This window comes from Podarcis filfolensis (genome assembly GCF_964270895.1).
Source record: "Podarcis filfolensis genome assembly, chromosome: 7".
Taxonomy (NCBI): domain Eukaryota; kingdom Metazoa; phylum Chordata; class Lepidosauria; order Squamata; family Lacertidae; genus Podarcis; species Podarcis filfolensis.
In genome coordinates, this window is record NC_139603.1 from 5,403,998 (window position 1) to 5,430,588 (window position 26,591).

General features: G+C 48.9%; 2 protein-coding genes across 9 annotated transcripts in view; one reads left to right on the plus strand and one right to left on the minus strand.

Annotated features, from left to right (window-relative positions):
* Window positions 1–7,511, plus strand: part of RELL2 (RELT like 2) — a 19,741-nt gene extending 12,230 nt beyond the window's left edge. For all 6 annotated transcript variants that reach the window (XM_083624760.1, XM_083624758.1, XM_083624761.1 and 3 more), the window contains 3 exons: window positions 214–760; window positions 3,535–3,577; window positions 6,259–7,511. In XM_083624760.1, the coding sequence (XP_083480886.1) occupies window positions 214–760; window positions 3,535–3,576 (589 nt within the window). In that variant the 3' untranslated portion in view covers window position 3,577; window positions 6,259–7,511. The remainder of the gene's footprint in view (window positions 1–213; window positions 761–3,534; window positions 3,578–6,258) is intronic.
* Window positions 7,505–26,591, minus strand: part of FCHSD1 (FCH and double SH3 domains 1) — a 23,726-nt gene continuing 4,639 nt past the window's right edge. For 2 of the 3 annotated variants that reach the window (XM_083624656.1, XM_083624658.1), the window contains 17 exons: window positions 23,029–23,102; window positions 21,493–21,637; window positions 21,186–21,322; window positions 20,921–20,984; window positions 20,629–20,757; window positions 19,962–20,084; window positions 16,677–16,775; window positions 16,471–16,587; window positions 15,569–15,673; window positions 14,264–14,425; window positions 13,333–13,461; window positions 12,231–12,314; window positions 11,689–11,866; window positions 11,179–11,384; window positions 10,103–10,181; window positions 9,778–9,836; window positions 7,505–8,221 (listed from right to left, as the gene is read on the minus strand). In XM_083624656.1, coding sequence (XP_083480782.1) covers window positions 8,156–8,221; window positions 9,778–9,836; window positions 10,103–10,181; window positions 11,179–11,384; window positions 11,689–11,866; window positions 12,231–12,314; window positions 13,333–13,461; window positions 14,264–14,425; window positions 15,569–15,673; window positions 16,471–16,587; window positions 16,677–16,775; window positions 19,962–20,084; window positions 20,629–20,757; window positions 20,921–20,984; window positions 21,186–21,322; window positions 21,493–21,637; window positions 23,029–23,102 — 1,956 coding nt within the window. In that variant the 3' untranslated portion in view covers window positions 7,505–8,155. The remainder of the gene's footprint in view (window positions 8,222–9,777; window positions 9,837–10,102; window positions 10,182–11,178; window positions 11,385–11,688; window positions 11,867–12,230; window positions 12,315–13,332; window positions 13,462–14,263; window positions 14,426–15,568; window positions 15,674–16,470; window positions 16,588–16,676; window positions 16,776–19,961; window positions 20,085–20,628; window positions 20,758–20,920; window positions 20,985–21,185; window positions 21,323–21,492; window positions 21,638–23,028; window positions 23,103–26,591) is intronic. The other variant, XM_083624657.1, reaches the window with a different exon arrangement.

Consider the following 26,591-nt stretch of genomic DNA (forward strand, 5'->3'; position numbering starts at 1 on the left):
TAAACCTATTTGAAAGTATCCAGGGAAAAGCTATGCTATTCTGCATTGGAGAGTAGCTAGTAGGATATGGTTAGTATCTTAGCCACAAAAAAGTGCCTCAGAGTTTTGCTTTCTGTTCTGTCAGGAGACCTTGCAACCCAGATGATGAGGGTTCTTACAGAATGATTTGTCACTGTTGATTCACCTGACTTCCTTTATCCCCCCCCCCTGCAGATTTCATGTCACCCATATTGGGAAGAAACAGGACGAGTCTCTCCCTGGTAGCAAACAGGACCTTGGATCTGCTGATGCAAACCAGGAAGCCCACAGCAACGAGAAACTCCCATGGGAGGGCTCCCAGAATGGAATAGTTCACACAGGCGAATTTCAGCAAGGAAGACTCCAGCAGGCAGATCCTGAAAGTGAAAAAGGGTCCAAGGAAGAATGGGCAGATGAGTCCACTCAAGGAGAAGGCCCCTTGAACATGACGGCCAATTCAGATGTCTCCATGAATGGACCAGAGAGGAAAGAAAACCCTACGCCCTGCTCAGTGCAAGAGGCCAGCCTCCTAGGGACTGCAACAAGCAATGCGTCCGAGACAAACTGCTCTACCGGACCCAAGTGCCTTGGGTCAGAGGATCTGGAGAGGCTGGATAAGGACGTGGCTGCCTCTGAGGACGAGGGTGTTCAAAGGGCAGCTAATGATGTATCAGAAAAAGTAGCAGCCAGACTAGATATATCAGGAAACGAGATCAATAGAACAAACAGCACAGAACTCCAGGTAGATACTGTTATGTCCTCTCTTTCCTCGTCTTATGGGACACCACATTTCTCTTTCTGTGCACAGGGATACTAAGAGCATTGTTGACTAACAGGTAACAGCCCTCACAGCACATCCAAACTGATGCCACTGAAAGGGCCAGGGGCTGCGATTCACAGATTCTCTTGAGATAGTGGAGGAGGATAAACAGCCAGTGGGTAACTGTTTACATGTATCAAAAAATCCAATCTTCAAGCAGGGGGCACAGAGTACCTAGCACTGAGAATGAAGGTGTATCTGTGCCCACTTACCTACCTACAGAAGCTGGTGCAGCACTGTTTTCCCACTGCAGAGGGAGTTCTGCTTCCCCTTCCCTCCTCTAATGACATATGCACCCAGTGACGGAGGAAGGGGGGTGCGTGGGGGCCCCGGTCCGCCCCAGGTGTCCTCATTGAGGGGGGTGACAAAATGAGGGTTTTTTTTAAAAAAATGGACTCACGAAACTTTTTAGGAGTGACGTGGTGGCTTAGGCGCCTGCAGGTTCCACGCTGCCTAAAATGGCAGCATGGGACTTGCACCTGCCTACTGCCTCTCCCTCAGCTGCCCTACAGCTGAGGGGGAGGCAGCGGAGAGGCTCACCCCGCCCCACCCCCACGGGTTGATTGCCCCGTACCCGGCTGCAGGACACGCCTCCACACCAGGCCCCCCCACTGCTGCATGTGCCTGACTCTGAACTGTTGTTCTTGGGCAAAATGATCTGAGGGAGGCTCTGTATCTTGCCAGAAAAGAGGGAAATACAGTGGTACCTCGGGTTACATACGCTTCAGGTTACAGACTCCGCTAATCCAGAAATAGTACCTCGGGTTAAGAACTTTGCTTCAGAATGAGAACAGAAATCGTGCAGTGGCAGCAGCAGGAGGTGGTGCTTCAGGTTAAGAACAGTTTCAGATTAAGAACAGACCTCCGGAATGAATTAAGTACTTAACCCGAGGTACCACTGTATATATCCTAAGAAGTCCCACTACCCCAAATCTATTTGTGTCTGGACTAAGCAAGAGTTCTCCAAAGGGAAGAACTGTGATGAAAATAAGGGCGGAAACGTAGCTGCAAGAGGATTTCCCAGGGCAGGATAGATTTGGGAAGAACATTAATCTTCCAAATGTTACAGCACTAAGAATTTTAGTTCCATGAGCATCAGAACATTAAAAAAAACATAAAAGGATAAAACTAGGAAGGTACAGGACTGTAATGAGTTCAGGTAATAATGGTGATACAACAGCAAAGAGGAAAGAAAATAAGTGTTTGAACTGTTGCTTACTGCCAAAAGTAAGCAAACGCTGACGAAATGAAGTGTTTTTGCTTCAAACGTCATTGTACATAGTGAAATGCAGACCAGAGAGGCAGCAGAGGCATCCTTTACAGAATGCTTGGCTAAAAGCTATACAAATTCACAAGTATTGTTTTAATAACTTCTAGGATAGCTGCCTTGTTGTGGTTAAATGATGGAATGCAAATATATTCAGGAAAACAACATACAAGCTGAAATCAGCTTAGAAGCAGTAACTTTTTTATTCAGAATATCCATAGATGGTTATGAGGTCAAAAGATGTAGAAACCAATCTATCTCTGAAGTGGCAGAAATGAAAAATTGCATACTATTTGAAATAGGACACTCAAATATTGGGTATATTATTATTGCTTAAACTGGGTTTCATATTTGTTCTTTGTGTGTAACCTCTTACCCCATTTACACTGGCATTATTACATATCCAACATTTTCTTGGTTTGACAGAAAGAATTTGGTAGGCGGAGGAGATGGAGCATAGAGTTTTATATAGACAGGATGCTACCTGCTGTACCTGCTAAAACCGTAATTTTGAATTGCATACCACTTAGAGACAGCCCAAGTTATTTTAGCGCCTGAAGCAGCAAAATATAAATATAACCTCCCTGGCAGTAGTAAATTATTAATTGGCAGGTTGCTACCTTTTAATAATGCCCTGTATCTGCGATGTGCCACCTCAGCCTACCTAATGGTAGAACAGGCTCATAAACTCATATTATTTTAAGATGTGCTTCCTGGTATACATTAATTTTTTTAAAAAAGAATACATACCTTTTAGCAATTGCACATCATGAGTCTGCAGTGCCCATTAAAATTGCCACATGTAAAATGGTCTTTAGACTGGATTCCACCTCCTTCCCTGGCTGGCCTTTTTATAGAATCATTGTTGAAGCTCTCTAATCTCATATCTACCTCATAAGACTTCAGTGAGTGCCAATTAGCTCCTACCTGTAAATCTCCTTGGGGGTTTTCACATGCTTAGGAAGAGCCATGATTCCTAAGCAACTCCTGGCACCAGTGCCCACCATCAGGAGTGCCAGCTTGGCCCCGTGACTGTGGGTGCCCGGGGCCGTGGGTACCATGCAGTGTGCATGGCCCTGGCACCAAAATTTGTGGGTGCCTGGCCCCTTCATGGGGAATTTTGTGGGTGCTCAGGCACCCAGGGGCCCCAGGGAGTTGGCACCTATGCCCACCATTCTGGGCACTGGCATCTCTCTCCCACTCATACGGCCAACCCAGTTCCCATCCCCTGCTATTGTTGGCATAGACCATCTGGCCAAATCCTAGCCAGTATAGGGACCCCTATGTGTTCTTCCAGGACCCCTAGAAGCCTCTTTGCCACTCTTGCCCCGTTCCTTAGGTGCCATGTTGTGGGGCTTCTGGGGTTTCTAGTAATGTTAGCTGCTGGTGTGACCCTTTCCCTGCTTGTTTCTTGCCTCTTTTCTCCCAGGAGCAGAGGCTGGTGGTGCAGGACCCAGGAGTATCCATGTGACGTAAGTTCCACACTCTGCTTGTCAACAGCTGGGACTGAGGGTTTGAGTGTCGCCACAAAGCCACTCCCAGCATTACGCTGGGGGGAGACCAGACTGCCTGACAAAGTATGTAATGTGCAGGTCGGGAGTAGCTCTGATTTTACTGGACTGGCAAGAGGTGACGGGATTCTTTGGCACATGGAAACCAGACGGGGACTGCTGCTCTCTGGGCTTCTCTTTGTCCTCCCCAGGCACCAGAGCAATCTGAACCACGTTGCTCTGAGGTGGAAGCTTCACAGCCTGCCAGTCTACTGCTGTTCCCCAGGGGAAAGATAGCTATCCCTGTACCAGGCCCAGACTCTTTCCGGGGACACCTGAAGTATTAGGTTAGGGTTTCCACCTTCGCAGAACATAGGAGAGCTCAACTTTCACCATCATTCACCTCCTCACCCTTTAAGCACCCATCTCCTCACTCAGCGAGGAATGGTGTTGGGGACACTGTGATGATAGCCATTGACCCGTTCGGCAGGCATCCCGCCAAAAAGCATTCACAGTGATTCCTCCAGCAGATCTAGTGCCATCGCTCATCAGATTGGGCCCATAAGCACATATGCCTGCTGCGCCCACAAGATCCAGGGCTCTGCTTAGGTGACCCCCTGGCAGCCCCAGTGTGGACAGCAGCAGAACAACCCTTTTACCATGCTTATGGTCAGTTCCACACATACCTAGAAGCAGTGACATTTTAGTTAAAACTACCAGTCAGATCCACAGCCCTGTGAAGTATGTGCAGGCCTAGAGAAGTTATAGGGCTCCTCATTTGCCCCAAAGAAGGGTTCACATCCCACCACAGGGATAAGGCTTTTTGGAGGGTAACACTTCCAGGTGTGTGTGTGTTTTATTGATTGATTGCAATGCAAGGGGCTCAAACAGAAAAATATGAATTATTCTAACAGCCATTTCACAGTAAACAAAGACTCTGAGCTGCTTAGTATGAGAGAAAAAGGAGAGAGGCAGTTCAGTCCTACCACATGGAGATGGAAATTCAGCTGCTGGAAAGCAAGGGTGGGCGGTCTGCGTAGCAACAGAAATTTCAAACCAAAAGTGAGAATCAGTTCATACCAGGAGGCAAGAGGGTGTTAACCTTTCTTGATGGAGGGTGAGGATGACAGGAAGACACAGTAGGGCAAGGAAAGGGATCACGGTCCTAACATGCAGCCAGTTTTTTACCCTGTGTGAGAAAAGGGAGACCCATGTCGCCCGCCCGGAGAAGGGTTCAAGTGTCCCAGTGGGAACAATGACTGCGGGGGGGGGGGGGAGATACAGCCCTATTGTAATGGAGTGAGAGAGGAAACATCTACTTGGACAAGTAGCAATGGAAGCAAAAACAAAACAAGGTCACAGGAGCCAAGACTGAACCGGCCAGGAGGATTGGGGAGCGGGAAGGAGCAGGATTAGCACTGCCACACAAAATAGGAGGGAAATGGTCAGGTCCCACTCCCGAGGACTTTGCTCACCAAGCTCTCTTTTAGCATTTGACTGGAAAGAATATTTCTAGACAGTGAGGGCAGGATCAGGAAGTGATGCCACAACTCCCACGCTACAGGGCAATTCTCCACTTGCTGAGCCAGAAGATCTTGGATGGGATCTCTCTAGTCTTGCCCTGTGACCTCTTCTCCCTCTACTCCCCACCCCGCTGCTGTGAGTGGGATAACCCCAAGCCACGCAAGCTACTCCTAAATGACCCGACTGTAGCACCTGTGCAGGTACAGTCCAGACAAGGCCCATGGTTCAGTTGCTGGCTGTGGACTCCTCGGAGAAAGGGCTGGGAAGAGACGCAGGCAATACAGCGTCCAGCACTGCAGAAGATGACGGGGTTGGGAGTTGACTTTTGGCAGTCCAACTGCATGGCTGATCTCTGCAATAGTAACCAGGGGGTAGTGAGGTGTGAAGAGTCAGCCCCTTTCTGCTTGTCAGGGGTGACAAAGATACAGATCAGGAGTTCTGCTGGGCAGTATTGCTCATGACCCCCCCCCTCCGAAGCCCTTCCCATTGAGAATCCCATCCTAAAGACTAGTGAGCAGCGCTGGGAACAGGGTTGTAGCTAGCTGCTCTGGCACCCAGAGTGGCGAGGGCGGGGTGAGCTGCCCATGGGGGCGCTGTGGCGATCTGCGCACGGGAGTGCCGTGGCCATCCACCCAGGGGGGCGGCATGGCAAGCTGCCCACGCAAGCCCCACGCTGCCATTTTGGGCAGCGCAGGGGCCCGAGCCACCACGTCACTCCCAGGAGAGGCGCGTGGCTTGGGTGCGCTGCAGGCCAGACCCCCCTCAAGGATGACACCCGCACCCCCGGACTCCCCTTCCTACGCCCCTGGCTGGGAAACGGCCAAAGTGTGTGCTGAACAGCATCAGTAATAAAAGCAAGCAAGGGCAGCTCCAGCATGAGCCACAGCGAGCCAAGTAGCTCAGGAGGCAGGAGGATGGAGGAGCATGTGACCCCTCCTGCCCACCTACGGGGGAGGGGCACCTCCATCACTGTTGTTCTGGCCTACCACTATGGGCTGCATTGTGGAGTCATGCTTTTAACCCCTTGTGAAAAGTTGCAGTGGAACTCTGGCTGCTTCCAGATGGAGGGCAGTTACCACTATCCTTTGCCTTTGGTAGACGTTTCTGTTCACGCTCCTTCCTTCAACATTTTTTTTCAGAGCCTGCCTGCTCCACGTTCAGGGTTGCAAAGCAGAGAGATGCACACAGAGCCAACACTAGGTTCGCAAGAACTAGGCGGCCAGAACGAGTCACGCCTGGGCCAGAAGAGCGACACCACGCCTGGCAAGGATGTGCCACTTCCACTAGTAGAACTATGACACTTGGCAAGAGCCTCATCCCCATTGCAACAGCTACTCACGCAGCAGCAGCGGAAGAGCGCAGGAACGGGACCGTGTTGTGGCGTTATCCACCTTGCTGAAACCTCATTCTGTTGAAAGCTTTGCTAAGGCCCCTGTGTGCAACCATGCGACCTGTGGGGTGGGGTGGCGGGACCCACCGGTATGCCTGAGCTGGTAAGAATCCCATTCTTCTCCATGCTGGGGCTCAACTTGCGGTGCTTTGAAGAATCCCAGATGTGTATCTCAGGATCCTTCTCACATCCCTTTCAGCAATAGCCCATTTTCCTGCATGCCAGTCAGGTCTGAGTGAACGATTAGTGTTTAAAAAATGAAATACAGCTACTGCTTACAGCAGGAAGAGAACTTGGCCAATGTGGGTGGAGTGAGTTTTGAACTAAGGGGAGAAGGCCCTTGGCATTGCCTGCTCTGCTCGTAGCTGTGACTCAGCTTAGCCGGCTTAAAGTCTGAGTGTCCACTCCCATCCTGACTAGGGAATACAGTGGCCCTGGGGGCTGCATTTAGGCAGGTAGCTGGATCCAGGGTAACCTCCCTGATTTCCAGCATTCACACAAGACAATCAGAGGAGCTAGAATTACAACTCAGGAGCAGCAGTTACACAAGAGGAAATGTGAATTCTGCCTCAGACCGCAATATTTACAAACAGGCACTCCCCTAAGTGATAAATCCTTGCAAATATCCTGCTCTAGTGTCTACTAACCACACCATCCTCTTTGAAGCAGCCAAATAGCACCTAACTCTGAGCTCCTTTGCTGTGGGGCTCAATGTGGTATGTGTGGGGACTTGCATGGGGTGGGGGTGGGGGCTGCTTTGCTCAACACAGATCCTGGAGACTCTCGTGGCTCCGGATAGGCTTTCCCCCTCGCTAGGAGACCAGAACCTGGCTTGCGAGATGAGCCAACTAAACACTCCCCCAGACCCTGTGATTTCTAGTCTTCTGTGTTCTAGTTAAGCCATGACCGAAGGCCACCTCTGCCTTCGCCCTACATCTTTTCATGTTTAAGTACAGTGTAAACAAAAACTAACCCTATTAAAGATGCTGAAGACGTGCAGAATGGTGTCTGTTTATTCGGTCAGTACCTGCCCATCTATTGCCTCTCAAGGATGCAGCACAGGCAACAGCTCACTCAGCAAGGGGCAGCAAAAGAACTGCTGGCTACAAGAAGAGCAGCAGACCCGGCCGTTGTCAATAGTTCTGACAGACAAAGTGCAGACAGATGCTAGCTAGCAGCATTTAAAGCAAAGGGAGAGACCTGCTCCCATCTCAAACCACAGAACAGGAAAAAGGGAAATGCATGGCATTGTCTCAAGTAGCAGTCCAAGGAATGGCAAAGGCCAACAGAACTTGCCGTTTCTAGGTCCTACGCTGCGGGGCTCGACCCCAGTGCAGAGAAAAAGACAAACTTGTTCTCAACATTCCCTGGCAAGTCCATTCTGGTGCAGTCCATCCATCTGAGCATGTACTCATGTGCTGAGGTAGAGAAGCTCATCGCAGCAGCAACAGCAGCAGCAGCATCAATGCTCCTCTCAGTACCTCCGTCCCACTGCTAGCTTGCTGGTGCTGGAAGATGTGAGTACAGACTCAAAAGCAGCCAGAGGCACCCAAGAACTCCAAGCAGAAACGGATTTGCTTGTGGCCCCACCAGCCCCCAAAGCGCTCAAGCCTTCTTGGGAAGCCAAATCCCTGGCAGATGTGGACTTAATTGTGGCTGGGCAGCGAGTCATCTTCTGGAGCCTTCGATGGTGGAGGTGGGGGAGCCCGAACCTAAAAAGAAAGGGCGGGGGAAGGCAGCATTTCTGAAGGGTGTAAAGTTCTCGCACTGCATCTTATGCCCACAAAGGGGCAAGCTTAGGACCCTATTAGTGTTTTTCTCAAAATCCATCAGAAGGAGTCTGGAGTATTGCTGACATTTATGTTACACTTTATCTCCCATGTTTTTTAAAACCTCTATATGAAACCGTTGGGAGAGATCACCAGGGGCTTGGGCTGGGTGTCCACCAGTATGTGGATGATACCCAGTTCGACCTACTGCTTAAACTGGAACCAGTGAAGGTCCTGTGTGAGTGTCTGGAGACAGTTGGAGGATGGGTGGTGGTCAATGGATTGAGATTGAATCCCAATAAGACAGAAGTACTGTTTCCGGCAAACGGGGCAGGCAGGTGTGGGGGAGCCCCTGGTCCTCAAGAGGGTAACTGTGCCCCTAAAGGACCAGGTGTGCAGCCTTGGAGTCATTTTGGACTCACAGCTGTCCATGGAGGTACAGGCTAATTCTGTGTCCTGGACGGTTGTCTACCAGTTCCATCTGGTATGCCCGCTGAGACCCTACCTGTCTGTGCAGTGTCTCACCTGAGGGGTACCGGCTCTGGTTATCTCCCGCTTGGACTACTGCAATGCACTCTATGTGGGGCTACCTTTGAAGGCAACTTGGAAACTACAACTAATCCAGAATGTGGCTGCCAGACTGGAGACTGGGAATGGCCACTGTGACAATAAAAGATCTACATTGGTTCCCAGTACCTTTCCAAGCACAACTCAAAGTATTGGTGTTGACCTTTAAAGCCCCAGATGGCCTCCCTGTATACCTAATGGAGTGTCTCCACCCCCATCATTCTGCCTGGACACTGAAATCCTCCTCCAAGAGCCTTCTGGTGGTTTCCTCACTGCCAGAAGTGCAGTTACAGGGAACCAGGCAGAGGGCCTTCTTGGTACTTGCACCTGCCCTGTGGAATTCTCTCCCATCTTATGTCAAAGAGATCAAGAATTATACAACCTTCAGTAGACATCTGAAGGCAGTCCTGTATCAGGAAGCTTTTAATGTGTGATGTTGTGCTGTGTTTTTGTATATTCAGTTGGAAGCTGCCCACAGTGGTTGGAGCAACCCAATCAGATGGGTGGGATATAAAAATTATCATCACCTCAAGTTTTATCTTCCCACTCTACTTTTCTTCCCTCCCAACAGAAGACTGACAAACTCTGGTTACCTCCTGTAATGTGGGTTCAAACATTCAGTTTCTCAAATATAAATTCTTATTAAGGTTCTAGTAGAACAGGCAAGGCTAACTACAAAGCCCCACTCGTGTGTAAGATCATTCTAGAAGGACTGAGCACTCCCTTTTTGGCCAAAATGGAATATTCTGCCTTTTTTCTCTACCTGAGAGATAAATGTGCTCATAATAATTAGTGAAATTGCGCCAAAGATTAGATCATAACCTACTTGCATTCTAGGATGCTTATATGTGAATGAACTTTTTTGTGAGTGGTGGGGATAAAGGACAGCGAGACTGAGGCCACCCTATCACGGCATATGGGAAACAACTTACTGGGCGAATGCGTGGTGCGTTCAGGTCAGGGGAATCTTGCACGTTTCCTTGCCAGCCACCTGGGAACACATAAAAACATTAATGACTACACTCGTGTGGTGCAGAGTAGCGACAGACTGCTGACATCCTGGCCCTTAACTTGGTCTCTCTCTCTTTCTCTCTCTCTCAATCCCACTTCTCCAGAAACACAAACATGTTTTCACAGCATACTAGAGATCTGTACATATCATCACTTCTCTCTAACACAACTAGACTATTCCAGAAACCACCATATTTTTTGTGGGGTGGGGGAAGACTCCAGGTGCTGGTTTCTCAAGTAACTCACCTGTTAGCAGAATATCTGGAGGAGATGCATGGTCAAGGACTGGAGGGGAGAAGGCTGGGGGAGATGGTGAAAGCAGTTCCTGAAACAAGAAAGCCAAGCTGCCGTCAGACTCAAAGCAAGCGAAGCAAACTTCTAAGACACCAAGTGGAAAAATGAATGTGGGCCGAGTGTGTCCCCACAACCCTGTGTTGGAGTGGGAACCAGGCTCAGCAGGGCTCAGCCATGAAAAAGCTGGAAGAACAATGAAGAAAAGAGCACCTTGCACATGCTCCGAGGGCTCGTGCTGTATTCTGGATGTATGCTCAGCATGACATCAAAAACAAGATGCCGCCCCCTCTCTAGCTGGGGAATGGGCAGGGGTGGTGATAATAACTTTATACCCGGCTGCCAAACCCAGAAAGAAATTGTGGACTCCAAATTAACAAGGCATGAGTATCCTTAGATCATAAAACAGAGATTGCTTCCCCTTTGAGCACCTCTGAAGCACAGCATGACTGCTCAACTCCTGTATTTTTCGCTCTATAAGACGCACTTTTCCCCTCCGAAAAAGTAAGGGGAAATGTGTGTGCATCTTATGGAGTGAATGCAGGCGGGAGGCTCTGCTCAGCACTCCCTTTAAAGAGCTGCATGGAGCGTGTGTGCGGCTGCCCTCCTCCCTCCTCGGGGAAAAGCCCCTAAGAGCCACACACACGCTCCGCATGCTCTTTAAAGGGAGCGTGGGTCTTGGGGGAGCCTTTCTCCCACTGCCCGGGAGAGGCTGCACGTGGCTATCCCAGAAGCCAGATCCCTCTTGCTGTTCTGGTTTCTGGGATTCAGAATATTTTTCCCCTTGTTTTCCTCCTCCAAAAACTAGGTGCGTCTTATGGTCTGGTGTGTCTTATAGAGCGAAAAATACGGTACCTCCTCAGCCCCAAGCTTCTGGGGTGCTTTGGCATGCTCCCTGGAGGCAGGAGGGGCACGTGCTGAGGTGTCCATATCTGTGGATCCCAGTAACTATTACCAGGACTCCTGGGCCCTGCCAACCATAAGGAGGCAGACAAGCTGCTCTGCCCCTCCTGGGCCGCCCTGGGACTCACCTGCTCAGCTCCCTCTTGAGCGCCAGTTATTTCTTGCACAACCAGTGAGGGGAAGACTCCAATTCTCCCATTGAAGTCTCCTTTCCAAAAGCCATCATCTACCGCTCCCTCCTCCCGGGGCAGCACTCGGATGATGGCTCCCTCGGGGAAACTGAGTTCCTCAGAGCTCTGCCCTTCGTAGTCATAAAGGGCTCGCACCAGGGAAGCTGCAAACAAACAGAGGACACAACTGGTCTTACAAAGCAGGTGGGATCAGCAGCCATATACTCTGCTGGGGGGAGGACAGGATAAAAAGCGTAAATAAACTGAACCCTTTCAAGTGCAGGCAGGTCCCTCTTCCACTAGCCAGGTTGGGCAGAGGCTCCCTTGGATTTGTATCACAAGAGATCCGACGGGCAGAGCAGAAAAGCTATGCCGGGCCTGTATCTTGACACCACCATGCACTTGCACCCTCTGCTAATAGCTCACAGCCCCCACAGCCCCCCCCCCCACTACCCCAGCAAGACGCACCTCCAGGCTCCAGCATCAGGCCCATGCTCATGATGTTGGTCAGCTCCCTCTCCAAGGCCACATCAGAGGACTCTTCTTGGGCATTCCCATCTGGGGTTGGGTGCTCCCTGCTTACTGAATCCATAAAGAAGAGGTACTTCTCAGGGACGTACCCGACCTGTCCTGCACTGTTACGCGCCTGAAGTCAGGTAGGAGAAGTGACACTAAGAAACATATTTGAACAAGCTTGCCCTGGTGCGTTCCTACCACATGTGGCTGGGGAACATGTGGGTAGGATTGCAAGAAGCCAGCCTTCCCCCAAGGCTACAATCTGGGTTCTGCTCTCTTAGGTCCAAAGTGCTCAGCTTCTATCTTGGCACTGGCATTGCTGCCAGAGATGGGACGCCCAATGGTTCCATGTGTCCAAGCATCTCTAGCATGCCTTACAGAGTTGCTCAGCACCCATTCATACTCTTGCTTAGCACCCTAGAGGCAGATTTTCACGGAAGGTTTTTCCACATCCCATAGCAGAGAGGAACCTGACCCAGTTTCCTTATACGAACCTTGACCCATTCCTCCACATCGCCGTCTTCAATGACCTCCAGCTCCTCACCCTGTGCAATGGAGAGCTCGTCTGATTGGCAGGCCTGGCAGGCAAGAACACACGTAGAGTCACAACAAAGTCCGCAGCACTGATGACTTACTCAGGCATCAGTGACCAGCCATGGTTTCTCACCATGAGAAGGAGTAGTCATGAGCCTCAGAGGAATAAGGTTCTTTTCTTCCTTTCATGGGCGAGGAAAGGAGATTAGAAGCTTCTGCTTATGGTTTGTGGCAAACCAGAAGGCTGCTCCCCATGCATGAAAGCAACAGGCTCCCAGTATATTTCTGAGCACAATTCAAAGTGCTGGTGCTGACCTTTAAAGCCCTAAACGGCCTTGGTCCTGTATACCTGAAGGAGCATCTCCACCCCCATCATTCAGCCCGGACATTGAGATCCAGAGCTGAGGGCCTTCTGGTAGTTCCCTCATTGCGAGAAGTGAGGTTACAGGGAACCAGACAGAGGGCCTTCTCGGTAGTGGTGCCCTTCAGATGCGAAGGAAATAAGCAGCTATCTTATCCGTAAAAGACATCTGAAGGCAGCCCTGTTTAGGGAAGTTTTTAATGACGGGTGTTTTAATGTATTTTTAATCTTTGTTGGAAGCCGCCCAGAGTGGCTGGGGAAACTTAGCCAGATGGGAGGGGTATAAATAAATTATTATTATTATTATTATTATTATTATTATTATTATGCTCATTCCGGCATCATGAAGCCGTGGTTTGTTATGTCTCAAATGTGCCACTGTTTGAGATTTCCAGGTACAGTGTAAGACATGAGGAATCACTGTCAGAATCCAGGTATGTGTGGGAGTGAAGACATTTAGCAAACATCTACCACATTTTCCCAGCTCTACTCCCTTTGTTTGTTATTGTTTACATCACTTGCTGGTAAGAAGCTCAGCTGGAGAGTCTCTTGCTTAAGGTACCCCAAAATTCTGGCAGTGCCCTTGCTGAAGCCCCTGAAAAGCCACCTAGAAGTGGTTTTTGAGCTTTGTAATGATAAATTATTGTGAAGGGTATGCTGCAAGCAGCAATTCATATTTGGGAGAAGAAAAGAAGTATTACCTGGTATGGGAAAAATACTCTGCAGGATGAAGGATAAGCACGAACCATGCTTGGACTTGGCCTTGTGTCCTCAAACAGTTCCGTGTTGTCGTCATAGTCATCAAACTCAGCAAGATCAAAGTCTTCTGCCTGATGGAAGATTTATGACTGTCAACTATGGGAAGCTAAAATGACAGGCTAATCAAATATAAAAAAGGCAGCTCCAGGCCAAAGACACAGCATCTCAGATCATTGGGGGTGGGGGGAGAGGGTTCCACTCCAAGGAAACACCACATCACAAAGAGAATGGGGAATGGGAATATTTGCCCTGAAAGAGAGTCTCCACCTCCATTATTCTGCCCGGACACTGAGGTCCAGCGCTGAGGGCCTTCTGGCAGTTCCCTCACTGCGAGAAGCCAAGTTACAGGGAACCAGGCAGAGGGCCTTCTTGGTAGTGGCACCCGCCCTGTGGAACGCCCTCCCACCAGATGTCAAAGAGAAGAACAACTACCAGACTTAGAAGACATCTGAAGGCAGCCCTGTTTAGGGAAGCTTTTAAAATACAGTGGTCTGTTAAACATTAATATTTTGTTGGAAGTCCAGCCAGATGGGCAGGGTATAAATAATAAATTATTATTATTGCCCAGATTGTCCCCAAGACAGATTTCAGTCAAGCGGGGGGAATGGTCCCAGTTTGGGCAAGAGAATGCAGACAAGTTCAAAAGCTCCTTGCAGCCCTTGGGCTAAAGAGTCTCTCTTTCCCTGAAACTAGTGTCTCAAAGATGCCCTTTTCAGATGTACCGCCAACCGCACAGAAGCCTCTTCCATGTGTTCTTCCCATGCAACAGAAGGACGTGTCTGAATGACGCAGCAACAGGCACAGGGCGTGGGGTGGGGGCGCAGCTCTTTCCAAGGGTTTGGGAGCTGATCTTTGGGGAGAGGCAACGCTTACCGTCGGAGTGGAGCCTCTCTCAGACCTGCGAGCTTCGCTGAGCCGCCGCTCTTGCTCCATTTCGTCCAGCACCTGCCCCATGCTGCTTGCCAGCCAGGTATCGACATCCAGGCCAGCCTGACGCAGGAGGGCTAGCCGTGCCTCTGCCTTCACCTTGCTGATCTAAAGAGAGGGCAAGAACCGTCCTGTGATCAAGCAATGAATCAGCAATTCCATCCTCAAACAACTGTCACATCCAGCCACAAGCAGAACAAAGGAAATGACAAGCCTGGTCTTTCAAATGGAGAAAAGCAGCAGTTAGCAGATTAGGATTGCCATTCAGCACCAAGAATGCCACCCTCTGAATGACAGCCAGAAGCCAATGCCCTGGCAGCAAAGGCAGGGTAGAAGGCTGCCCCTCCTCAGTTACCACCCAACCTTCTTTTCCTTTCTCTTTTTTAAATGCAAAGTCCCACAACACGTATACACACAGGACCAATGCCACTGGATGGAGCTTTCCTCTCTACCCCTCTGTCTGGGGTTCTGTTTTTTGACCGTAGGAGTCGGTCCAAAAAAAGAAAAAGAAAAGGCAAGAATCCCACTGGACGCTACAAGCTCTTGGTTACACCTAAAATGCACACTTTATACATGCTGGCCAGGAGCCATTCATGATGTTTGCCTGCAAAACACTTAGGAATCTAATGCAACAGTACCTCCTGATGTTCTGAACCTAGGAATCTAATTCTGCTATTGATTTTGAGCCTCTCCATGCATTCGCCCACCCTCCTTTCCACAGCATCTTATACCCTCCTTTCCCTCGATAAAAGATCAGAAATTTCTTTTGTTTGAAATCTGATTTATCACACACAAGGCAGAGCAATGGAGATGAGAAGCTGGCGGAAATCATTTTCCAAACGTAGATCCACCTGTGACTGGCTAACTGCATCAGAAAGGATAAAACATCAAAGTCTCAATATGATGATGCATTAACCTGTTTATTCTGGGATGCTGCCTATATTTCACCTCTTCAACAAGTTAAACTTTACACAGCATGGAGATTCTAGCCCCCTGGCTATAAAATACAGTCAAATGGGGTGACGGGCTGGCTACCTTCAGTTGGAATTTTTCTCCTGGGCAATGCAGCCTGCTCCTTTCACTCCTGCAATATTTGCCGTCAAGTCAGCAAAAGCACCAGAAAGCACACATACAGGACACAAATGCCGGGAGCCCGCAAGGGATATCGATGGCACAAAGCCAACAGCTTCAGACAGACAAGCATTGCTGACCACTCTGGAAAATGCACAGGCAGCCTGCAGTCAGACGCACCTCAGCCTTCCGTAGGTTCTCTCTTATCTCCTCCATCCTCTTCTCCATGGTGGTCATCTCTGCCTCAGGGGCCTGCTGCCTCCTGGCTTCCATTCTCTGAAGAACCTGCTCAACCCAATATTGAATACTTAAGTGATCCAGCAACATTTTCAGGGCAAATTCTGTTTTCTTGTCTCAGGAATCCTGAAGGAAACCTTGCGCCAGTCTTTGGCCTTTGAAATTAGAATGGCCACAGAAACGTCAAAATTTGTAGTAGGCCACATCTTCTTTAATGAAATTATAGAACTTTTTTTGTGGCTGCTGAGGTGAAATCATTAAACAGGATGAAGTCTGTTCTTCTTTTCAGAGTGAAAAAAATCATTAGAACAGAATAACTGGCTGGGCTCGTGTCTTGGGGAAACATCCCCTGGACTCCAAGGAGTTTGCTAAATTCTCCTCTGCCAGCTCCAGAAATCCAAAAGCTTTATCCAGTAGAGGAGGGGGAGGGGAAATTGCCTGGAAACCTCCATTTCCATTTCTGACAGCTGCTCCTCCTCTTTCAGGGAAAAAGGGCCCCAATTCTAAGGAGACTGCCCAAAGGGGAAGGGAAGGAAAGGGACTTGCCAGTGCAAGCAACCACAAGGCCCTGAAAGACTGGGGCCCCACAAAAACCCTGCTCTCTTGATCTAAGCAGGAAGAGAACTGATTTTTTTCTTCACAGGTGAAGACAAGGGTTCATTTTACCCTGCCCCCAGACACTAACTCTTCACAGGATTTTATGCTATTCCCAGTTCATATCCATCCACCCAAATAATGCAGAAGATAAAAGTACAACCAGAAAAACGGGATTATTCTCTCTAATTTCATGGACAAGTCCTATCACATGGGAAGTGTTTCCTGGGAAATAAAGCCTGGCTGCTCACCTGCTCACTGACAGTTTTTATTTTGTAATCTCTGGCTGCTCGAGCGGCCCAGCGACGTGCTTCCTTCTCTAACCCGCTCTCCCCAAGGCTGCTGCCACTTTCATGCAAAAGAGAAGTCTGGAAAGAAATAGGCCTATTAGCAGCCCTGTCCGAAGACACCCTTCTCCTCCTGGGCGAGGGCTGGGGAGGACCTGCTTCTTTCTTACCACCTGGTCAGCTCCTGCCGGCTGAAAGGGCTGCATGACCATCGCTGAAAATGCAGCATTATCCTGGAGGAAGTGGAGGAGATTCTGCTCCTGGCACACCTGCAAGAACAACCAGAAAGAAAAGAAAGTCTGAGAGATGCCAAGCAAGTGAGAGAGAAAGCTGCCTTCACTGCCCTACCGCCAGCCTGTCCTTGCTGGAGGAAATGCTGCTGGCACAGGGTCTCTGCTGCTTCTGTGTTCCAAAGAGCTGCCTTGTCCAAAGTTTCAGTGGTCCAGCATTTATTTATTTTATTTTATCAAACACAATTCTGATGACGAACACGCATTTCAAGTGCACATTTGCAACGTTCTTCATCAGTTAAATCTGAGGGCCCAACTCAAATCACTCAAGGGCCACTTGTAGATTTTTACATCCTTAAGAGAGCCAGACTACATTGGTCTCAGAAAAGTGTTTCTGCCGTATTTGATGCAGTATTTTCTATTTTTTATCTGGTTATCTGGCACCACCTCTTTTATCTCTGTGCTTATAGTGTATATTCATTTTTCTCTGCCTGAGTAAATGATATCTCTGTAATTATTTTATTTGTTTACTTGTTTATTAAATTTATATACCACCCTTCATTCAAAGAGCACAGGGTGATTTAAACCATAAAAAATATATAATGAGAAGACAAAATACATAGCAGAAAAACAAACCAACAACCCCTCCTCCTACAAACACATTTAAAAGGCCATAGAATGTTCTTCAGCCAAAGGTCTGGCTATAGAAAAACATTTTTGCCTGGCACCTGAAGATATGTAATGAAGGCGGGAAAGTTGGAAAGATCCCTCTATGCAGGGATTAACTAACTTTTGGGACATGGACTTGGGTCTGGAGGAGATTGAAGTTCTGGGGGCCGTTGGATTTGGAGGAAACTTGAAACATGTCCTGAAACACTTTATGGATCTTAGCTTCAACTATGGAAATTTGGCTGACCTGTCCAGAAGGAATAAAAGTATTGTTAGGTTGGAGTCTTCTCGAGATCTGCTCTTTAGCATTAAAGAATATGAAGAAGACCTGCAGAAGGGACCTGGAAAAGAGTTAAGAGCCTCGGATGTAAGATCTCCAGGTTGATGGACTATATGGAATTGACGGAAAGGACTGGCAGAATCCGAAACCAGGGAGAGGAGATGGTGGAAGAAGATTGGAAATTTTAAAGTTTATATATAGAAATACTGTAAAATTAATGAGTGATAGAAAAATGGTGGAATGAAATTTTATGGCCTTAGCAGAAATGTTATAAGGAGTTAAGCATATATAAGTATTTTAGTCTTAATGGAAAATAAGGTTAAAAATATGTTGAGATATTTATAATATGATAGAAAATAGAGAAAGATGGAAAGGATTTGCTGAAACAATTAATAGAAGTGGAATACAAAAAGGGAGGTGAGAGGAGGTCGAGGGAACAAGGGAATGATAGAGTATGGAAAAGGTGTGATGTATGTTTTTAAATTGTTTTTGTTTTGTTTTGTTTAGGGTTAGGGTTAAGATTTTGTTTAGTTTAGTTTAATGTGTTCAGTTTAATGTGTTTAGGTTGTGTTTTGTATTGTTTATATATTGTATTGTATTGCTTTTTTTCTCTTTTGTTTTTTTCTCTCTTGTCTTCTTTTCTTTTCTTTTCCTTTTTTGTAATCTTTAAAAGTAATAAATATTATTATTTTTTTAAAAAAGATATGTAATGAAGGCGCCAGGTGAGCCTCCCGAGGAGGAGCATTCTACAGACAGGGAGCCACTGTAGAAAAGGCTCATTCTCAGCGGCGTAGCATGGGTTGTCAGCACCCGGGGCAAGGCAAGTAATTTGCGCCCCCTAACCCCTAACCTGCCGCCGCTGCCAGCTTCTCCTTGCTGCTGCCTGGGCTGGGGTATTTACGGTAAGGTAGCCACGGCGGCGGCGGCAGGTCCGTGTCAGGTGATCTGAGGCGAGTTGCCGCTGGCGCTGCCGCCCAAACGACGCCGCTTGCCCGGAGGAGGAGGAGGGCAGAGAGGCGAGGAAAATGCAACATGGCCCAGCAGCTGCAGCAGCAGCAGCGGCGGCGGGGCTGTGAGGAGGGGCTGCCTGGCGCGCCCTCCACGGCCCTGGCGCGCGGGGACCGCGGCGAGCACTGAGAGCCGCTGCCTGCCTGCCGCCTTCAGCCCGGACGCACGCACAGCTCGTCGGTTCCGCGAGACATGGGGCTCTGCTACAGCCTGCGCCCGAGGCTCTTCGGCGACTCCGGAGGCGGAGAGCGCCCCCCCCAGATGTTGCGCCCGGTGCGGCCAGCCCCCCCTGCACCCCCCACGCTACGCCACTGCTCATTCTTGTGTTGCCACCCTCTGGACCTCTAGCGCAGGAGGCACATGAAGGAGGGCCTCAAATAAGGATCACAAGGTCCAGGTCGGTGGTCCTCAAGGTATTTGTAACTCCACCCATTACCCTTTACTCACCTTTCTTATACTACATTTTCCTGCTCCCACAATCTCTCAGGTGCTCCTCCTCTCTCCACATCCCATAGTGCAATCTCCTCTTTCTCTGCAGGCTTCTCTTTATCCCATCCGTCAACCATCCCTGTCCTATAGATCTCTGTGGCCCGTCTGTTACCATCTTTTTTTCTTTAATTTTGCTTGTGCTCCCTACACCCAGTCCCAAATTTTACTCTTCCTGACTGAGCTCCACAACACCACCATACAAGTCTTTTGCTCCTCCAACAATTCACACACCAAGAGGGCACCAGAGGCAGATGAAATCTTGTGCAGCTTGGTGGGCTTCAGGAGGTTGGAAAAGCTTAAGAGACAACCCTATCCCACCTGCTGGTAGGCTCTGAGGGCTCACAGGTTATTCCCCAAAAAGGTAGAGAAGGTCTAACAAGGTGGTTATCATTTTCTTCAGATTGGTCCCAAAGAAAAGCACTTTTAGTTGCTTAACTCAGAAACGAAGACCTAGGGCTACCACAAGTTCATTTGGGGAATGGCTGTTCCACAGCAACACTAAACCGTGACATGTAAGGTGGGGGAAGAAAGTCCAAACTTGCTAGGCAAGAGAATAAGGGCCAAAACAGAAGGGACACTGGAGATCCATGATTGTATTTCTCAACCTTTCTTCTTCTTCAGAAAGCTTTAGAATAGTCACAGAGGGATTTCTATTGGAGGAGATCTGAAAACATCAAATGTAAAAATATGCCTGTATTTTTCTCCCAATAGGAGAACAGCAGTTTTGGGGATACCCTACAGACCCCTAGAAACACAGTCACCTATGAGCGCCTTGTTACCTGTGCAGATGTACCTAGAACACGCTGGAAAAGTTCCTGTGTGCCTTGGCAGACCTCCAGCTCTGTCTTGCTGATCAGGGTCAGCTGGTCTCTGAGCCGCTCATAAAGGTCACCATCCAGCATCTGACAAAACACAGATCCAACAGGTTGGGTGGTGCACAGTGAGAAGAGGAACAGGAAGGGAGGCTCCTCCAGGACAGAGGTACACGTAGGAGAAGAGAGATGATTCCACCCAAACTTGCTGCAGTGCACAGAGTCATCCAAAATGAGGCAACTCCCTGCACTCCTTGAGAGAAAAACAGGGGCCTATTTGAGGCAAGATATTTGTGGGACTGGCAAGAAACTGGGAAATAGAATTTGGTTCAAGCTAAAATCCTGCGCAGCAAAAGAAAAGACTCCAGTAGGAAGCAATCCAAGCATTTAAGGGAAGGCTAAAAAACATGCAATTCTCCCCACCTTTTTTTTTTAAGGGACACAGCTGCAAGAAGGTGAAATTGGAAACTAGGGGAGTGTGTGTTGGTGGAGAGGAAGCTGTGTACCACTGTCCCTTCAAGTAAGAGTTTTCCTGTTCAAAGTTATGGCCTGCCACAGCTATACAAGAAGCTGCCCAGGTCCGCAAAATTGTCCTCAGAGGAGAAGGTGTGCAGTGTAAGAAGAGAGCTCTTACCTTGAAAACAGCAGGCAGCTCCACATGGATGTAGTGCTCCAGGTGGGCTCTTGCAGCCGCCAGAGTCAAGAGGTACTCATTTCGTGCCACCACCAGCTGCTGTGAATTCTCTGCCAGCTGCACAGCGAACTGCAATGAGAGGAACAGAGGGTCATGCACTCAACATTTCAAAGGCCTACCAAACCCACACCCCACATCGGGAAGCTCTCTGCCAGCTGTGCGACGGGCGCATCCCTCAGGCCTCTGTAACCCACTTCAGTGTCCCAGTGGCGTGGCAGGATGGGCCTCTGACCTTGGCGCTGAGCTTCTGCAAGCTGGCCTTCGTGTGAAATATGCCGTGGTCACTCTTCCTGAGCCTGTGGAGGGGAGGGAAAGGACAGGCATCAGTTTCCACAGATCCCCTGGATGTGAACCACCAAGTGATGCTCAGCTCTGGAAAGTTCTATCTTAAGTCCCAGACCATGCGAGACTTGCGAGAACAACAGGGTGCACTGGGACCCACTGGCACTCACATTTTGGGATTCCCCTGCTTGGTGGGTAGGGAACCGGGGGCTCACCTGGCATCCACATCGGCAGCCTTCTCTCTGGCTACCTCACTGGACCGCTCAATCTGTGTGTAATGCTTCTTGGTTTTGCTGACTTCCTTCACCGTCTCCAGCAGTTCAGTCTGGATATTCAGTAGCTGGTCCATGCCCTAGGAGAGCAGGTGGGGAAGTGGTCCGACATTCAGCATCCTGCCCTCTGCCAGCTGCTGCTCAACCCCTTAGCGGAGTCTCAAGGACCCCTCCCCATCCAGAGCCAATCACGGTTTCTCTGTCCCCAAAGGCTTGCTACTAGGACCCTCCTAGCCCACCCAAAAAGTACCTTTTTGAACAAGTGTTCTTTTGACATACGAGCGGTTTTAGCTGCCTCTGCGCTCACACTGCGATAATTATCGGAGGCAGCCAGCCTGGACTGACCAGAAGAGACGGTGCCATCGATCACACCTTTCCAGACTCCAAAGACACTCCTGCAGAAATATTAGAGGAGGTCAAGGCGTTACCAGCTTTCACCAGCCCCTGCTTCTGACTTCATGAGGTCTGAGGACTCCTCTGTCCTCCAGGAACACCAGGGCTTTTCATTTCCTGACAGCCACTGCACTAAGCAGCATGGTATATGCAGTACAGACCGGCCAGCTGCATCTTTCTAAACAATTGCTGATTAGCACCCAGTCCCCATTAGACTATGTGCACAGTGGTATCTATCGACAGCCTCCTGAAGTGCTAAAACCACTTCCTGAGCTCTTTGAGTATAAAGTCCCATCCAGGCTCAGAGCTTGGGCTTCATTGCATCAGCTTCTCTCTCCACAAAACATCCTCCAAGATTCTTAGAACTTGCCTTGGGGTTAAATTTGAGGAAGCTCTATCGAATGGCTGCATTAGACCAACAACACAAGGCAACAGCATCCACTGTGTCATGGTTCAGTTGCCTGGTTTTTCTGCCAGGCCTGTGTGCTCCAGTTGCCAGCTTCTCCCACCTTGCTCCACACATCCTTCCACCCATTTCCTGAGTCCAGTTGTTGCACCCACATCCTCATTTCCCTGGAAGGATGGCTTAACGCTGCTTCTTTACTTCCTCCCACCTGCTTTCTTTGCTTTCCAGCTAACAGAGCCTCCTTCCTCCCAAGTAATAATGAGGAAGAAAGTAATCCGGGTGGCACTTTTGCTTCCTGCACTAAAATTCAAGGGCAAGCACAGATACTGCATTGACAGATGTCTTGATTAAAGAAAGGCATAAAGCCACAATGCAATATCAAAAACCACACACTTTCTGCTAAGAGGTTTTCAACATTATAGGTTAAGGAGCTGGAAAAAAAAAGAGAGAGAAAGGCTCTTTGAATTCAAAGAGCTGGGCACTTAAAGCAACAATAGCCACATTTCCCTAGGCATATACATGACCAGGGGTCAGCAAAATTTTTCAGCAGGGGGCCGGTCCACTATCCCTCAGACCTTGGGGGGGGGGGCAGAAATGAACGAATTCCCAAGCTCCACAAACAACCCAGAGATGCATTTTAAATAAAAGCACACATTCTACTCATGTAAAAACATGCTGATTCCCAGACTGTCTGCGGGCCGGATTTAGAAGGCGATTGGGCCAGATCCGGGCCCTAGTTTGCCTACCCATGTACATGACCAAATACACATGTAATTAAACACGGTGGTATTGCTATTTGGCCTACCCTTGAGAACAGCAGTAATCAGAGGTGGATTCAGCTGAACACCAAGATTGGGAGATGAGTACAAGACTAAGATGTCCCCCTTCTCCTCAAATGCTATCCTTTCCAGCTGCTAAGCCAGGCGAGCCCCTTCCCCAATAAGCAAGGCAGCTCAGCTCCTATCGCCACAAAGCCCAATTCCCCACCTGGAGTCACTGGCGACGTTCCAGCCACGCTGCCCATCTCTCTTCTGGTACTGACTTGCCAGCCTTTGCAATGCCTGTAAATTTATACAGTGTATTTATTTTGAAACATTTTGTGCCCCACCTTTCCACCCATGTTAAGTCTGCAAGATGGATATGAAGAGTAGTTGAAAACAAAACAACAACACAAGCCAGCCCTCCCTCTCTCTGAAAGCTCCTGCAAATATGGCCACTGGCTCTTTTTGGGTATCCCTCCCCATCCCACATGAGAAAACTTAGCAGATGAATCACCCAGGGTGTTTGTTGTGGCCTCCCTGCTGAGCTGCAGATGTAAGACTGGCCTCCAGCAGCTGCCTCTTCCTCTCCACAGCAGTCCCAAGAAGAAGAGGAGGAGGCCGGGAGTTGTGTGTGTGGAGATTCTCCGGCTCCATTAGCTATTATCAGCAACTATCTTCTTTTTTATAGGTGGCCTGGGAAGCACGGCTGAAGCTAAGCAGGCCTGGCCACTGCCTGCATGGGAGGCCACTTAGGAACCATGCTAATTTGCAGTGAACTTCGTAAGAGAAAAGTAAAGGTAAAGGGACCCCTGACCATTAGGTCCAGTCGTGGCCGACTCTGGGGTTGGGGTGCTCATCTCGCTTTATTGGCCGAGGGAGCCGGTGAACAGCTCCCGGGTCATGTGGCCAGCATGACTAAGCCGCTTCTGGCGAACCAGAGCAGCACACGGAAACGCCATTTACCTTCCCGCCAGAGAGGTACCTATTTATCTACTTGCACTGCGTGCTTTCAAACTGCTAGGTTGGCAGAAGCAGGGACTGAGCAACGGGAGCTCACCCCGTCGCGGGGATTCGAACTGCCGACCTTCTGATTGGCAAACCCTAGACTCTGTGGTTTAACCCACAGCGCCACTGACGTCTAAGAGAAAAGTAGGACTGCATAAAAACATGGACAACGTTATTAATTGCTCGCCATTCAGAGCATTCTGTTTTTCCATGGTTTGAATGCAGGTTGTGTGAGACCCCACCAACATCTACCAGCTGGGGTCAAGTGCAAAATAGTGCCTAATAATAATAATAATAATAATAATAATAATAATAATTTATTATTTGTACCCTGCCCATCTGGCTGGGTTTCCCCAGTCACTCTGGGCTGCTTCCAACAAAGACCAAAAATACACTTAGAAAGAGGGACACCCACGCACTAGGTACCTGGGCCCCCTGAGCACATCTCAGTTCAGGAATTTATACATAGTACCAAAACTGAGCTCACAGTCCTTTCACACAAAAACCCATTCCTAGTTTCCCCTATGCCCCAAAGCATCCTAATTTGGGGGGAAAGTTGCTGTAACAGTTGGAACTCAAACGTCATTGGCAATCTACTGCAAACCACCCAGAGTTTCTCCAGTAGATCTTGACCTCCCTTCTATCCACCCCTGTTTTAATGGACCAATACAGCACAAAATTTGGCTCTCTGGAAACGCCTTTTCCTGGGACGCAAGTCCTCTTATTTGCAAAGAATAATAGAAATGGTATGGCCGAAACAATTCCTGTGAACTGACCATTTGTCACTTTGCCCAGTTAATGCACAAAGACTTGTCCTCCCCACCCCCTTCTTATTTGCTTTAACTGACAAGAAAATATTGCACTTTTGGTCATGGGAACAGGGGCGCTACTTAATTATCAGACGCCTCTTTTCCTCCCATCAGTTAAGTATCACCTAAAAGGGGCAATATCCATTTTTCATAAATGTTAAAGATTTTGTCCTAACTCTTCTCCTTCACTTCTTTTATATGTATTTGCTATAGGGAAATATCTTCACCACTTAAGGGAGAAGACTATAAAAGTAACAAGCATCTGATAAAGACCCAAGAGCCAGGATTATGTTGACACGGCAGCTTCCGATATTTCTGGTTTGCTGAACAGCAGGTGCTCTCATCTCTCGGAAGATGCTCAGGGTCAAGCACATCCTGGAATGTGCTTGCGCCTTCCTTATCCATGGTGTAGGACTGCAGGAATTCAGTGTGTTGACTGAGCACATCCAATTCTTAAAATAAAACCTGAACGCAGGTGTGCTCAGAAACTCAAAACAGCATAAGGCAAAGTTATCACTGGTCCAAGGTTCAGAATACTGCGGTTTCCTGACAGTAACTCAGAGTCAGTTCATGCAACCAATTTCCCCCATGCATGATGGCTTTGTTGTTTTACCGTATTTTTCGCCCTATAGGACGCACTTTTCCCCCTCCAAAAATGAAGGGGAAATGTGTGTGCATCCAATGGGGCGAATGCAGGCTTTCGCTGAAGCCTGGAGAGCGAGAGGGGTCAGTGCGCACCGACCCCTCTCACTCTCCAGGCTTCAGGAAGCTATCCGCAAGCCTTGGGAGCCCGGCGGGAGTTCCCGCTGGGCTCCCAAGGCTTGCGGACAGCAGCCTGCAGCCTGAAACCCGGGGAGCGCAGTGGAGCGCACCCCGGGCTTCGGGCAGCTCTCCGCAAGCTTGCGGAGCCCGGCGGGAGTTCCCGCCAGGCTCCGCAGGCTTGCGCACAGCTGCCTGCAGCCCGAAGCCCGGGGAGCGTGGCGCTGTGCACCCCGGGCTTCGGGCAGCTCTCCGCAAGCCTTGTGAGCCCGGCGGGAGGTCCCGCCGGGCTCGCAAGGCTTGCGGGCAGCAGCCTGTTCTGGGGGCTGGGTTCTGGGGAAGCTCGGGCTTCCCCCGCCCCAGCCCCGTGCCTGTGGGGGAAATACATTTTTTCCCCTTTATTTCCCCCCCAAAAAACTAGGTGCGCCCTATGGGCCGGTGCGCCCAATAGGGCGAAACATATGGTAATTGCTTGCTTGACAAGCCCCATGTGGCACTGGGAGTAGCAAAGAGGTGCACCACAGGAGCAGTGCTGAGTCAGCACCATGCCAGCCCTTGCATGAGAAACACTGTCAGTGGTTGTCCCATCCTGCAAGACTCGCAAGCCAAATGCAGCTGATCTAAAACCACACATTTTGCCCAGTCATCAGCTGTGTTACAGGGACCACATTGATCTTGAAACACCAAGGGCACAGCATTTTCAAACACCTCCGTCACTGGAGCCCAACTGGCTAGGGGGAAAACAATAATAAAATATAAAATACTAATAGACACGCAAGAGAGAGGAGGTTTCTCCCTGCCAAGTATTAAATTATATTATGAAGCATTTTGTCTGTGCTGGTTGAAGGAATGGTTGCTATTCAAGAACCCGCATATTTTAGATTTGGAAGGTCATGATAATATTTTTCGTTGGCATGCTTATTTGTAGTATGAAAAGGCGAAAGTACACAAAGGCTTCACAAACTATATAATTAGGGGGGAAATGTATAGAATATGGGATAAATATAAAAAAACTTATTAGAGACTGAAACACCACTTTGGCTTTCACCTTTGGAAGCCGTAGCGGTGAAAAAGAAAAATATGGTGGAAAGTTGGGTGCCTTTTAGTAATTTGCTAAGAGAGGAGGGTGGAGTTAAAAGAGTTTAAAGATTTATTGGGGTGTTAACAACATGGTTACAATATAATCATTTGAATGAAGTATTTAAAAAGGATATGA